This window comes from Cibotium barometz, chromosome 38 (genome assembly GCF_041138505.1).
Source record: "Cibotium barometz isolate CiBa-2024 chromosome 38, ASM4113850v1, whole genome shotgun sequence".
Lineage (NCBI taxonomy): Eukaryota > Viridiplantae > Streptophyta > Polypodiopsida > Cyatheales > Cibotiaceae > Cibotium > Cibotium barometz.
The window spans coordinates 41776801-41792366 of NC_141083.1; the positions used below are offsets into that span (position 1 = coordinate 41776801).

At 44.9% G+C, this 15566-nt stretch overlaps 1 protein-coding gene across 1 annotated transcript in view; it reads right to left on the bottom strand.

Moving 5' to 3' along the window:
* Positions 1 to 1031: 1031 nt before the first annotated feature.
* The window catches only part of ELM1 (fission ELM1-like protein (DUF1022)), an 87379-nt gene continuing 72844 nt past the window's right edge, over positions 1032 to 15566 (bottom strand). Inside the window, exons 7-10 of the mRNA XM_086777796.1 lie at positions 2065 to 2128; positions 1864 to 1957; positions 1662 to 1770; positions 1032 to 1556 (exon numbers count right to left, since the gene is read on the bottom strand). Of these exons, the coding sequence (XP_086633922.1) occupies positions 1452 to 1556; positions 1662 to 1770; positions 1864 to 1957; positions 2065 to 2128 (372 nt within the window). The 3' untranslated portion in view covers positions 1032 to 1451. The remainder of the gene's footprint in view (positions 1557 to 1661; positions 1771 to 1863; positions 1958 to 2064; positions 2129 to 15566) is intronic.

Sequence of the window (15566 nt, forward strand, 5' to 3'; positions counted from 1 at the left end):
ATGCTAGTGATGATCCTATAGGAGACCTCCTTGAGAGGTCAGACGGTGACATTTTGAACTTTGAGAAGATGGATAAAGAGAGACATGTGAATATAGACAGTAGGGTATGATCCAAAGAAGAGGCAAGTTAGGAGTGTCTTGCCATGGATATTAGGGTTTACAGGTGCCAACCACTTGAGGAAATTAATTGACAAATCATAGGGACTATATTCTGTTTTTGAGTTACCAAGCAAGTATAATGGAGACATTTTAATTGAGCTTTTGCCTACGTACAACCAATGTAAAACAATGGATGGCATGGAGCAGAGATTTGATGGTCCTAAACGGACAAGGCCACAAAGAACAAACATGTCTATAATTCGTCTAAGCTACTGCCTGGAATCATTAGAGTATCATAGGGTGAAATGTCAATTCTATTCGGACAATAAGAAGTTCAATGATTCCTACTTTCGTGGATATTTAAACAAGCAAGTAAGCAAAGGACTTTAGACAGAAGAGAAGACAAGAATAATATGTCATTATTCAAGAAAAGTGTTTCTTGTGTTGCAATATGCAATGGTATGATCTACTATGTGCTACCTGAAGATGAAGGCATGACATACTCGGTGGTGCACGTGGGCGAGCACAAACATGGGATCCAAAGTGATCTGAAGTCGTCCACAATCAAAGACACTACATACCTTCTGGATGAGACCTTACATAAGAAGCTGGTTGATAGTCTTATCTTCTTGCGTGATATTAGACCAGACATTAGTTTTATTCTTAGTGCTTTGAGTAGGTCTCTAACAAGCCTCGGGAGAATCATTAGAAAGCATGCATGCAAGTGTTGAGATGCATCAAAGATACTCACCAAGAGTAGTTATATCACGGCTCAGACCCTCAATGGCTTTCCTGACGCACAGCGAGTGATTCAGACACCATTCAATCCAACACCCTATCTTAACATTGTGAGGCCCGAATGGGACCAAAGGTAAGCCCAAATGGCCGTGGGAGGTGGAAAAACTTACAAAATTTACAAAAATTTCACAGCCTTCCACAAACACACATTCTTTATTAAGCAAGATTATTCATCAACCTTAAAAAAACCCAAAAAGAAACATACATATATACACCCAACGTGTTGGAAACAAGAAGAAATGAAAATGGGATATTTCCAATCAATATTGGCATGTGGTTGCCACTATGACAGAAGATTATAGTTCAGAGGCTATGATGGCAAGCTCCGAATGTGTGTTCCTAAACACTCTCCTGATCTTGCATTTTGTGTGAGTTTACCTATTAGAGAGGAGGTGCTGCACTAGGGTTCTGATCCGTGTACGTAATGAACTCATGCACCCTTATGAAGCATAACAATCCTGGTGAAGATCTCAACTGTCTGCTTGATGAATAATAACCACACCTTTCTCAAGCTGCTGCCTTAGTGTGAAGACGAGTGGCAGCAGAGGACCAGATCACCTTCTGCTGATGCTCCAGCCGTGTTCAGCAATTGCTTGTCGGACTCGAGTTGCCGCCTCTACATTATCATTGAGAGGAGGGTAGCTCCAGCTTTCGCCTATCTGCGACCCACCAAACAAAGACAAGACGTGGCTTCTAGTCAGAATTCTGCCCACCACCATGACCACTGCATAAGGAAAGTCTTGTATTTAAGGCGAGAAACACACATCCTCTGCACCCGTAAAGGATCGTACAACACCACGGTGACGCAGGCTTTTGTGAAACGCTGCGAATTTCCATTTGCATTTCTCCACTCCTATTACATAGACAGGCTTTCTGCACACACGGAGGGGAGTGCTGCCATTAAGTTCCACACTTAGCTCAGCTGAGCACAAATAATGAAGTTTTCTTTAAGAACCTCGAGCTCACCCCGTGCTGCATGCCTCACTTAGCATACTGATCGAGTCTGCTGTGATAACGAAGGCGTCTGCCCAGGCTAAGTGACCCAGGTGAGGATTCAGACCTGCATTTTCATGATGTAAGTAATCAAAATAGGCCCAAATACCGCTGGGAAGGCCCTTGACTGAGTGGTCAATTGTACTCCGCAGACCACAGGGGGGCCTAAATTACCTTGGCCATCCCAAATGTAGACTTTTGGGTAAAGACTCAGTTCAGATCGTATGAAGTCCACCATCTGTAGACACATTGTTTTTATTGATTAGTATGAAAATGTTGTGTACATTTACACACACACAACCTCCTCAAACGTTTATAAACCATTTGGAATGCATGTTTTCAAAAGTTTTGCACAACCATACTTATTAGAAACTGAAACGTGCAAACAGTGTGGGTTTTTTTAAGTTGTGATTCTCAAAGGGGAGGTACTGTACACATGCAAATGTACATTATTTTTAAGAGAAATTTGAACCGGGGGTTGAAACCTTGGGGATAGAGAGAGGTTTCGTAGGTCTAACTTAGTGTTTGAATTGAAATTTGGGCACGCCGGGAAAGGGAAGGGGGGGGGGGGGGGGGGGGGGGGGGGGTGTTTGTTGTGGGGGGGGTGCGGGGTAGTTTGCAGGAAAAAAAAACCCAATTCTCAACTAAAAATTTGGGGGTTTTGCATTTTTGTCCAAATATGGTGGTTTTCACTGACATTGAGGTTGGCTTACACTCTATGAACCTTGCTTTCACCAAATTTCAAACAAACAAGAACCTTATGATAGGATTAAAAATGCTGATTTGGTCCCTATATATATATATATATATATATATATATATATATATATATATATATATATATATATATAGGGACCTTGAGGTGGAGAAAGTGTATGCCTCATCCAGGCAAGTTCCTTGGGGGTGGGGATGGACCGTGTGATCCAACGGAGCCTGAGTGCCTTCCTCTGTAGCAGGTGATAAGAGCTGAGGACGCCGTGCTGCAGTTGTAGAGAGGAGAGGGCCAATGCTAGGAGAGAGTCACTACAGAAGGAGCAGCACAGAGGAAGAATCTCAAGAGCTACTGTAGTGGTCATCATGTACAGGTCGCAGAGGGAGCTGCAAGATGGAGTTCTGCAGGTTGCCAAGAATCTGCTGAGGAATTTACTACATTTGCTGATGTACAATCTATTATGAGATCCGAGGGAGATATCACTGCCTCTTCCGAGAGGGTTTTGGGCCATTACGCAGGGTCATGGAGTTGAGGATCAGAGATGCCTCGGATTGTTCCTAGTTGAACTTTGAGCTCAGGAGACACAGAGAGACCCTCTTGGCAGACAGAAGACCGAGCCATGATGTACGTAGACAAAGGATCCTCACAAATTTCCTCGGCACCGGCACCTCCTGATACCTCCTCCATCGGGCCATCAGGGCACCAGCCACGCTCCCAGGGAGTCACCACCGATAGAGCAGTCATCTTACGTCGTGCTCGTCGGCCACACCCACCAGGATCCCGACCACGGCATCCTCACCATCGCCAAATCAAAGCCATTATTGCTCGGCATCGGAGGCGCCTATCTCGCTTCTACGACCTCTCCATTCTAGACAGCCCCATGGGGGAGATATTTGATTTGAGGAGAAGGCAACACTTCAAATGATCAGCATACATGGATCTACTTGAGAAGACTTGTCAAGAGAATACATAGATTTATTCCATACTTGTTTGGGCTTAAACTTCTCCCCAACCATACACAATCTACTGTAGCTATGAAGACTGCCCTGTACTCAGCCTCACAAGTAGATGTGGCAACAGTGGGTTGCTTTTTGCTCAACCAAGATATGCATGAACTGCCAAGAAAAAGCAATTCCCACTGGTGGATTGCCTGGTATCATAATCACCAGCCCAATCTGAATCATTGTATGCATAAAGCTGCAAGCTGCCTCCCCGGGATAGAACAAACCAAAATCCAGGGTATCTTGAAGAAAACGAAAAATGCGTTTGACTGCTTGCCAATGCTTTGTGCCTGGGCTGTGCATGAATTTGCTCAACAAAGACACAAGTAAATGAGGCATCCCACTGCCTGGCTGTAAATGCCGGTCTCAAAAGGCTCTCCAATATCATGCATAGTAAGCCGTACACATGATCCACATGAAACCTTTTTATCAAACTTTTTATGTACTTAGTTTGTTGCATAACAATGCCATCATCTGTATGCATAAACTGTATGCCGAGATAGTAGTGTAAAGGCCCCAAATCTAACATATCAAATTCAGCTTTGAAATCTAAAATTTGTGCCTTGCTAGTACCTGTAATGAGCATGTCATCTACATACAAGATGACTATGAGAATATCGGCACCGGTTTTCTTCACATACAATGTGCTTTCAGCTGGACTATTCACATAACCTTGGTTGGTTAGATGAGCATGTATTTTATCATACCAAGCTCTTGGAGCTTGCTTTAACCCATACAATGCTTTGTGTAACCTGCATACTTTATGTTCCTCACGAGGAACTACAAAACCAATGGACTGATTTACATATACTTCCTCCTGTAAATCCCCATTTAAGAATGCAGTTTTGATGTCCAATTGATGCACTTTCCATCCTTTATGTGCACCCAATGCAATCACTCTTATTGTAGTCATTCTCGAAGTAGGAGCAAAAGTCTCCTCATAATCTATTCCCTTTTTCTGGGAGTAGCCTTTAGCCACAAGTCTTGCTTTGTACCTGTCAATTGTACCATCAGACTTCCTTTTGTATTTGTACGCCCACTTTGTTCCAATGACATGCTTGCCTTTTGGCAATTCCACAAGATCCCAAGTATTGTTCTTCATGATAGAAGAGATTTCATGTTGATAGCTTGCACCCAATGCTCATTCTCATGTGCTTCTTCATAAGAAGAAGGCTCTTCTGAATCAAAGAGACCACCCATGGCTAATGCAGATTCCTCATGATGCATATTCAATGCATGGTTGGAACTAGCCCTTGTTCTACCTATGAGTGGAGCTGCAAGTTTGCTTTCTTGCAAAGTTTTCAGCAACCATCTTGGCACTGACTTGGCTGGGTCTATGGCTGTTTGCTCTTCCCTGACAAGATCTTCCACTTCTTCCATAGAAGGGGGCTGAATGGCTGGCTGTTCCACATGTTCAACATGAGGATTTTCTTGTGTAGGGACTGGCTGATCTGAATCCCCCCTAATTGCAATGGGTAATAGTCCATCAAACATGTCATGTATGCCTGTATCATTACTTTTATACAAGTTGTACATGGGCTGTACTGAATTTTCAGCAAATACCACATGTCTACTAACAAAAATCCTTCGTGTTGTTGGATTATAAAGACGGTATCCTTTGCTCTCATTGCTGTAGCCCACAAAAATGCATTTCATTGCTTTATCATCTAGCTTTGTTCGGAGTTGTTCTGGCACATGTGCATATGCCAAACACCCAAATGTACGCATATAATCCACTGTTGGCTTTCAGCTATACCAAGCCTCAAATGGTGTTATGGTTTTCAAAGCTTTTGTTGGACACCTGTTTAACACGTGAGTTGCACACATTATTGCTTCCATCCAAAAAAATATGAGGCAACTTTTGTGCTTTCACCATGCATCTTGCCATCTCCATGAGAGATCTATTTTTCCTCTCAGCTACACCATTCTGCTACGGTGTATAAGGCACAGTACATTGGTGTTTGATGCCCTTTTGAAGCATATAATCCTTAAATGCATTTGACATGTATTCTCCACCTCTATCTGAGCGGAGTGTTTGGACTTTACATCCACACATATTTTCAGCCATTGCTACAAAGTGTGGAAAGCATGTAAACACCTTTGCTTTCGCTTTCAAGGGGTAAACCCAAGCAAACCTGGAGTAGTCATCAATGAATGTGACGAAATAAAGGTGTTAGCAGTCATCTCCTGTCTGTATATTTACACCAGGGCCTCTGTTGCGGGTGTGCCCGCCCGGATTAGGTGTTTTCTCATTTTTCCCCACTCTCCATATTTTTCCCTATTTTTTCTGCAGTGGGAGGGTGTCCTGTGCATGTCGGCTACCTCTGTATGCTAGCCGACTGCAGGACTGTGTATTCAAACACTGGCCGATTACTCCCTGCTTCTCTCCACGTGAAGATCCCGATACTCCCCACGTTCCCAGTGGACCGTCAGTTGGACGGGAACAACTACGGCATATAGAAGATAATGATGGAATATGTTCTGGAGTCTTACAACCTTGCTGATTTCATTGTTGTTGGGGTTCCAAGGCCGGAGTTAGAGGAAGAGGAGTTACCCTCAATTCGGAAGGAATGCGAGGCACAAGCACAATTGTGGGATCGTGTCAATGCGAGGGTCCGTTCTTTAATTTTCCTCAACTGCACACCGCAGGTAATCAATCATATCAAGCATATGACGCTGGTCAGAGGTATCTGGTAGCATTTGGCTTCTCTCTACAACAAGGTATCGCCCATGAAGAGGATCTCCTTGGAAGTACAAATGCGGGTGATGAATCCTGCAAAGTCGTCGACGATGCGGGACACCGGGAGCACATCAACAAGCTACAAGCTTTTCAACAAGAAGTTCTCCAGGCTGGGAAAGAGATATCATCAAAGGATATGGCCATGACGTTGCTGTCACATTTGCCCTCTCAGTACTCAGCTTTCTACTCTTCTTTGATTACCAGTGGCAGGCTCAGCACCATCACATGGGAGGAGCTTGTGCCCATGGTCTTGGACCACGAGAAAAGATTCACGAACCCTCCATAAGGCGGAGGTTCAGAGGCCTTAATTGGCCAACAGTCGAAAGGCCGTAACAACAAGGGCAAAGGGGAAGGCTTTATCGGAGAAGTCTTTTGAGAAGATGTCCGACGAGAAACTGAAGGCAGAGAGGACCTGTAATGATTGTGGCGAGAAAGGCCACTATTGAAGGCAGTGTCCCAAGCGGAGCACCGAGAAGGGTGCCAAATCCTCAGTAGCAACCATGAAGACTCCAGCTTTTGTGCACATGGAGGTTATAGACACCGGTGTCTCATTTTCTTCGTGCAGGGAGGAGGTTGGAGGACTCTCCGCTACGGATACTCGGAGGGAGTGGATTCTAGACAGTGGTGCTTCCAGGCACTTGCAGAGGTGGTGAGGTTGCAGAGGTTACTTGGCAGGATTGGGTTTCCACTGGAGGAACCCACGGTCATCCAGAGGCATTTTGTTCGTGCACAGATCGTTGCTGATGACATCTTGCTAGAGATCTATTCGACGGAGGACAATGCAGTGGACCTCTTCACGAAGTCTCTATCTCAGGCGGCACTCCAGCTCCCTCGGGTTGGTTTCACATCTAGGAGCTGAGTGGGGGGTGTTAGCAGTCATCTCCTGTCTATATATTTACACCAGGGCCTCTGTTGTGGGTGTGCCCGCCCGGATTAGGTGTTTTCTCATTTTTCGCCACTCTCCATATTTTTTCCTATTTTTTCTACAGTGGGAGGGTGTCCTGTGCATGACGGCTACCTCTGTATGCTGGCTGACTGCAGGCCTGTGTATTCAGACACTGGCTGATTGCTCCCTGCTTCTCTCTACTGCTGGCCGACTTCACACGTGTGAAGGCCGACTGTTTGATGCTGGCCGACTTGAGATGCAGCAGTCGAGTGTCTATATATGAGTGCTGTCGACTGTCCTACTACTGGCCGACTACACATGTGGGGCCATATAAAATGGCCCCATGGCCCCCCACTCATTGTATTAGGTTTTCGGGATTTTCTTGTGTATACATAACAGAGTTACACGCCTCTCTCTCTCCTTCTTGTGTATGCAATGCACTTGCTCTTGTGTTCTCAGATTTTGTCATCATCTCCGCTGCATATTCTGACAAGAATCTCCGCTGCATATTCTGACAAGATGCCCCCCTATGGATGGTGTCCGCATTGGACCACATACATCACTATGTATGAGTTGTAATTTACTTTCAGCTCTAACAGCTCCATCTTTGGGGAATGGTTTACGTTGCATCTTTCCCAAAATACACCCCTCACATACATGTCTTGTTGGATACTCGAGAGGCGGCATATTATCAACCATATGATGCTTCTGCAAAAGCATCAAACTCCGAAAATTTACATGCCCAAAACGAGCATGCCTCAGCTATGCATCATGCATAGCAGGAGTGTGGGCAGCCACTGTATTTGCATCATAAGTACGCTTGTCATAGCTGTCCAGCTTATACAAGCCTTTGTATTGTGTTCCAGAAGTGACTATTTCATAACCCTTTGATCCATCTTCAAATTCAACCTTTAAACCTTGGTCGTTTATGGCTGAGATGGAGAGAAGATTTTTCTTTATCCCTGGAATATACAATACATTTTTCATACATATATTGGCACCATTGGCTGCAATAAGTATGACGTTGCCAATTCCCTTTACTGGATATGTGGTATGATCTGCACATGATACAGTGCGGCCATTTGAAGCATAAACCAAGTGCTGAAATACACCTTTGCATGAAGTGATGTGGCTCGAAGCACCACTATCAAAATACCATGATACATTCTATCTGTCAAATGCAATGCAAGACATCATTGTCTGAAGCACTGCATGTGACCAAAAAAGTGTACTCTTCTTGAATTACATTAGCTGATTGTTGCTGTGCTTTGTCATCAGAAGAGTCTGCTACTGCATTGCCTGCTTCTTTCCTTTTCTCTTTTCCGCTTTCTACATTCACTGATGTAGTGTCCAGGCTTATGGCAATAGTGACATTTGCCCTTCTTTTTAGGCTTGTTTGCATCCCCTTTGTGAGACTTTTCACCACCAGAAGAGGGCTGTCCATGACCAACCTTGCTAGACTGTTGTCCCCCATGCCTAAAGCTCTTTGCTTTACCCTTATCCTTGGCTGTAAATGCCTTGCCTCCACCACGGTTGCTAGATAAGTTTGCTCTTGTTTGCTCTTCCTGCAAGAGTAAACCCACCAGGTCTTCAAAAGTGACGGGATCACCACCTCCTCTCATAGAGAGGTTAAGAGAGGTGTGAAAGCCCAAGTAGGAAGGTGGTAAAGAATGAAGAGTGTTGGTGACCAACTGTCTATCTGGGATAACCTCATCAATGTTGAGCAATTGTTCCTGCAAATCTTTCACTTTGGTGAGATGATCTGCCATGGAGTCACCCTCATCCATAGAAGGAAGATCCAATTGCCTCTTCAAGTAGGCAACTCTTGCCTCGTTGCGTACCTGATACATTGCTTCCAATGTGTCCCATGCAAGCTTCGATATCTTGCAAGAACAAATGTGCGGAATAATAGTTGTTTTCACTAAAAGGGCTATCAATGACATGGCCTGTGCATGCCTAGAGTCCCATCTCTTCTGCTCGTGTGGAAGCAGGTTCTACCTCAGGAGCTCTTTGAGCACCTCCTCTTTGAGGCGTTGATGGATGTGTCATCACCACACGATGCCCCAAAACCCTTTGGCTACCATCAAATTAGGGATCATGAAACTCCAGAGGGAGCACTTAGATCCATCCAACTTGTCCTCCTGGGTGAGCACACCAAATACATATGTAGCATTTTGAGCCATGTCAACAAAATATACCTGCAAGCAAACCAAGCACCAATGTGCACTGCCAGACAACCAAATGTCCTGTGCAAATTTTTGCCTGCAAACTGAAGCAAGTGTAAACTTGCACCTGTTGGAAATAAGTGCACACTAGGTGTACTATTTCTCTAGTCTAGTTTCAGTTGAGTCTTTGTGTCTTGAGTCTAGTGCCATGTGGCACCTCTACATTTATCCCATAAGTGAGTCTACTCAATCTTGTACTTCTCACCTATAAATTGTAGGTGTCACATCAATGAAAGAATCAATCTTGTGTCTTGTCTACACTCATCTCAAGGTAACTCTTTTGTCTTTCATTTGTGTTCTTGTTTCATTTCTAGATTGCTCTTGCTTTCATATTTCCTACATGGTATCAGAGCAGGTTTATCCTGGCTCCCCTCATCTTTGCCCTTGTTTCCTGTGAGCGACTGCCCCTCTTCTTGCTGCAGTCACTTGGTTCAGAACAGACCACCGCCTTTACTGTTGGCCGCCGCCTTTGCTGTTGGCCGCCGCTTAGCTGGGAGCTGCCTCACGTTTTTTTCTGTATTTCACCATTTCTATATGTTCGCTTCTGTCCTCTAGTATTGCACATGCAGCTCGTCATATCAGTGAGCAACCCGCCGACCTGAATTTTCTGTCCGCCCATTTTTTTGATGCCCACCCTGTTCAGACTCATACAGCCCGCTGTACTGTTCTCCTTTGGCTGCCTTCTTCATCGACTCAAGGGTGCGCATCATCTAGAAGAAGCTGCAGATTGACTTTCCTCCTAACGAGCTATTTGCTGCATTCAGTTCTGCCATCGCTTCCTCTTGAAGAGTCTACAAGGTACTGTGCATTGTCTCCTTCAGTTTGCTGGTCAGTCCTTTTCTTATCCTCATATCTGTAAACTGCTAGTTCCTCATGCTTCGATGGGCTGTCACATGCTATGGCCCTGACAAGTGGTGAGAGAGCCGGCTTCTAAAAACAGTTTGGATCTCTTCTCTCATTCATTTCTGTAATCTTGTAAGGGAATAGACACTGCCCTTGCATTTTAGCAAGAGGTAAGACCTTCCCACATGGCCTCTTCTACTCATTCTCTCATGTCTATCGACAAATTCAATGGGTCCAACTTTCATACTTGGCAAATCAAAATCAAGTGCCATCTTATGAAAGAAAGTCTTTGGGACGTTGTTCACCATGCTGCTCCCGAAGATTCCGACATTGAGCAAGTTATCACTTATGCTCCCACTGCCAAGAATGACAAAGCCTATGCTATCATCTTGCTCGGTCTTGGAGATGATTACATTCATCACATCTCCAACATACAGTCTGCTTCTCGAGCATGGATCACTTTGGATACCCTTTTTAGACCCCGCTCTAAAAACTCTAAGATTGCACTTATGATCCCATTCTTTGATCTATATATGCAGGAGGGAGCTACTATAGCTTCGCATGTCAATTATTTTCGCAGTCTTATGGTTCAGCTTGCATCAGTGAAGTCCCCCATCTCCGAAGATATTGCTATTGCTGTGCTTCTCAAAAGCTTACCTGACACCTATGCTACTCTTGTCACTACCTTCAAGTATCACAATAATCCTACTCTTGAAGGTATCATCAATGCTCTCCAAGAAGAAGAAAGAACAAAACTACAAAAGGTAACTGACACTGCATTTTTAGCAAAGAAAGGAGGTTCTAAGGTAAGAAAGCCTTGCACCCATTGTGGAAAAACTAATCATATGGAGAAGGACTGCTTCAAGGCTCATCCATGCACCATTTGTGGCCGTGATAATCACCGGGAGAAGGACTGCTACTCTAAAACCTCTACATCAGCCCCTGCATCTACCTCAGCCCATGTTGCTGCAGCATCTCAATCAGCAGATCTTGCTGTTCATTCCTCACATGATGAGGAGTGGGCTTTCTGATTACTTCACCTTTCTTGTCTACCACTTTGACCACCGATGATGTAGGTCAAGGGGTTCTAGTGTCTTACTCATTATGCTTTTTGACCTCTCTCTTGTCCCTACCCAAGAGGCAGAGATTGCCCTTGAGGAGGGGATGTCTTCAAGGTCCATCTGGATGTCTTCAAGGTCCATCTGTTTGTCTACAGTCAGTCTTCTGTCTATCTAGTCTTGTCTGTCTATCTATTTGTCTATCAATCTGACTGTGTCTTGTTTTAGATCCACTCTTGTCCCTACCCTTGTGGACCCATATGAGGATATCACTTGAGGGGTGTCTCAGGATCTTTTGTCTCTCGTGTCTTGTCTCTCAGTCTATCAGTCTTTATGTCTGTCTTCTAGTCTTGTCCATCTTGTCTTCTAGCTTGTCTCTCAATCCTTGTCTAGTCTCTCTGTCTTGGTCTTATCTTTTGTCATGTCATAGTCTTGTCTTTTTGTCTTCCTCCTAGTGTCCACTTAAGGAGGGTGTTGGAAATAAGTGCACACTAGGTGTACTATTTCTCTAGTCTAGTTTCAGTTGAGTCTTTGTGTCTTGAGTCTAGTGCCATGTGGCACCTCTACATTTATCCCATAAGTGAGTCTACTCAATCTTGTACTTCTCACCTATAAATTGTAGGTGTCACATCAATGAAAGAATCAATCTTGTGTCTTGTCTACACTCATCTCAAGGTAACTCTTTGTCTTTCATTTGTGTTCTTGTTTCATTTCTAGTTTGCTCTTGCTTTCATATTTCCTACAGCACCAAATAGTCCAATTACACACAATGTGTATACATATGCGACAATTCATTGCTGTAATGCCTAATTACATGCTCCAATCTGAAAAGCCCCAATTTTTGTGCACTACAATTGCTTCAATGTACAGTTAATTGACCAATTTTCACAAAAGCCCTAAATGTTTGCAACTAAAAGAGGCTCAATTTGCTTATTTTGACCTCAATTTGGGAAACCCCCAAATTCTAAGCAAAGCAGTATGTTCAATTTTTCCAATTTATCATCAAATTGAGAAATCCCCCAAATTATCCGAACCCTGTACCACCTACAATTTTCCAATTTTCTTGGCAAAGGGGAATTTTGATAGACCCCCAAAAGTTGTTGAACCTGCCCTCCTGAAATGGAGGCAAAGCCCTTTTTTTATATATAATATATAATAATAAAAATCTGAAGCAAAGGTACCTGCAGGCGAGGACAATACGTGTGGTGCAAGTGTCACCCGGGCAGTACACAAAGGTGCAGGTACAGATGGCAGGTTAGGCACTGCACCGGAGCAGTGCCAGTACACGTGGTGGACTGGAGTGCAAAGGCTATACCCGTAGGTACACGCACTGGAAGAGGCAACGGGAGCACGGCGGCCGGAGATGCCGTGCAGACGGGCGACAGGAGCAAGCCGTGACGGAGGGTGCGAACAAGACGCCGCCGCCAGGGGAAGGAGGCGGAGGTGGTCCTGGCCACAGTAATGCCGACGACGCACGTGGTGGATAGTAGCGCCGCCGGCTCGGCTGAGAGGCGCCGCCTGCGAGCTGAGCGGCGGTGGTCCTCTCCACACTAGTGCCACCTGTTTTGGGCGGCGATGACGGCTGAACCTGGCGGACGGAGTTCCACAGGCGACAGATGGAATTCCATAGGCGACGGAGTTCGGCGGACGGAATTCCACAGGCGACGAACGGAATTCCACAGGCGACGGAGTTCGACGGATGGAATTCCACAGGCGACGGAGTTCGACAAACGAAATTCCACAGGAAACTGCAGAGACTGAATTTCCAGAAACTGAGAACCTCCAGAGCTCTGATACCAATTGTTGGTGTTGGACTCACACACACATAAACCTGCACATTAGGGTTAGGTGCAGGAAGAAGAAGCTCACACAGAAATGAGAGAGAGAGAGAGAGAGAGAGAGAGAGAGAGAGAGAGAGAGAGAGAGAGCCAAAAGTGTGGTAGCCACAAAATGCAAGTCAACCCTTGCATGTGTGTCACATCCATATAATATAGAAGTACAAAATATTATATGTAGAGTGTCCTTTCACACTTGATATCCAAGGGGAAAAACCACATGGGAAAAAGTGCCCTTGGTTAAGCCCTGTTCACACATAGCAGTACCATAAGTGAGCATATGCGTACAAAGGAAACCCTTCAGAAGAGAAAAGAAATACGAGTGTCTAAGGAGGGTCAAACACCAAAGCTAGTGAAGCATGAATAACAAGGTGAAAATGTACTAGAATGACTAGCAAGAAAAACTCAAAACAACTGTTGGATATTTCGGAGTCTAGTAAGTGTCCAGTGGTGTGTGAACACCCTCTTATTAAGAGAACATAAGACAGGGACTTGGTGCCTGTATAAAGCATTGTACATGTAACAAGCCTTCGCAAGGGCTGTGGCACGCGTACCTAGCTTATCTTCAAGAAAACAAATTCATGCATAAAACCTTGATAAAAACAGAAAATAAACGAGAGAGAGAGAGAGAGAGAGAAGAAGAAGAAGAAGAAGAATATATTATCGTCCTCGGGAGGCCGAAAAAAACGGCCCATGGGACCCCACGAAGTAAGTACAAAAGCTGTAAACAAAGCCTCCTCCTTTCATGGGAGGGAACTAGTGTGTGGCCAATTGCGTTACAAGGTAGTCACGGTGCTTGAGAATTTTGATGAAGTATATGCCAAGGGCAGCAAGTTGGCAATGCGAGAGCAAATTCACTAAGTCGGTGTATCCTTCTAACGTGGTGCTGAAATCTCTCCTAATGTGCTGATATTGTGGGCATGTTAAAAGAACATGCTCCTCTGTCTCCACTGCTCCCAGACTACATAGCCGGCATAATCTTTTCTCTCTCGAGACACCGCTCCATGCTCCTCTCTCAATCTCGAGAGTGTGTGACCAGGTGCGGATGAGCGCAAGACCTCGCCTGGCATTAGCAGGAATGGGTGTGCTTATGTATTTCTGAGCATTATCTTCTTCTTGCGAGTATGTGACCCAGTGGTTTGAATTAATGTGCGAATAGTAGTATTCATATTTAGCCCTTTTTTCTGTTGATTGCCATTGGCAATGTAGTGCTTCCAATAATGCTTGGTGGAATGCTATCTCGTCTACTTTGTCTAGTGATGTATCTAGGTACGAGGCTACACCCCATCTTTGGAACCAGCCCTTGATGTCATGCATCCATCCTGATGATAGCATCTTACTTTTGTTTGTCTTTTGTGGTCTCTTACTTGCTTCCCATGCTTTCCTCGGTAGTCTCTCTACCTTCATGGATTTGATATATTAACTTTTCTAAGAGGCCATATTGGCCTATGAGACCAAAACTGAGAGTACATCTAAAGTTGGTGTCTCATCAAAGAGAACAACTAAATGAGACTAAAAAGTACAATAAACAAATTGTCCTACAGTTATAAGAACAGAACTGTAAGACTTCGAGATGATACTGAGTAGAAAATATTGAAAAATACTGAAAAATGTATATCAGGTAGATCCATGTATGCTGATCAGTTGAAGTGTTGCCCTCTCCTTAGATCAAGTATCTCCGCCATGGGGCTGTCTAGAATGGAGAGGTCGTAGAAGCGAGGTAGGCGCCTCCGATGCCGAGCAATAATGGCTCTGATCTGGCGATGGTGAGGATGCCGTGGTTTGGATCCTAGTGGGCGTGGCCAACAAGCACGACATAAGATAACTGCTCTATCAGTGGTGACTCCCTGGGAGCGTGGTCGGTGCCCTGATGGCCCAATGGAGGAGGTATCAAGAGGTGTGTGGGCTGGGTTGTTGGTGCTGGTGCCGAAGAAATCTGTCAAGGTCCTCTGTCTAGGTACATCATGGCTAGGCCTCCTGTCTGCCAAGAGGGTCTCTCTGTGTCTCCTGAGCTCAAGTAGAAACAATCCCAGGCATCTCTGATCCTCAAACTCCATGACCCTGCGTAACGGCCCAAAACTCTCTCAGAAGAGGCAGTAATATCTCCCTCGGATCTCATAATAGACTGTACATCGGCAAATGTAGTGTTCCTCTGTCTCTACCTCCTGGTAGCATAGCTGACAAATGCGGTCATCCAAGATCTAATGCACATATCGCCTTGTCTCAATCCGCAGCTCGTGTGATGAGGTCCAGATCTGTCCAATGGCACAACGTAGAAGAGACAACTAGGGGTTGGAATAGCCTTGGGCTGACACACCCACCCCCCCACCCACCCCCTGTCATGTGCACAGTGTGTATCTACCGTGTGCTACACGC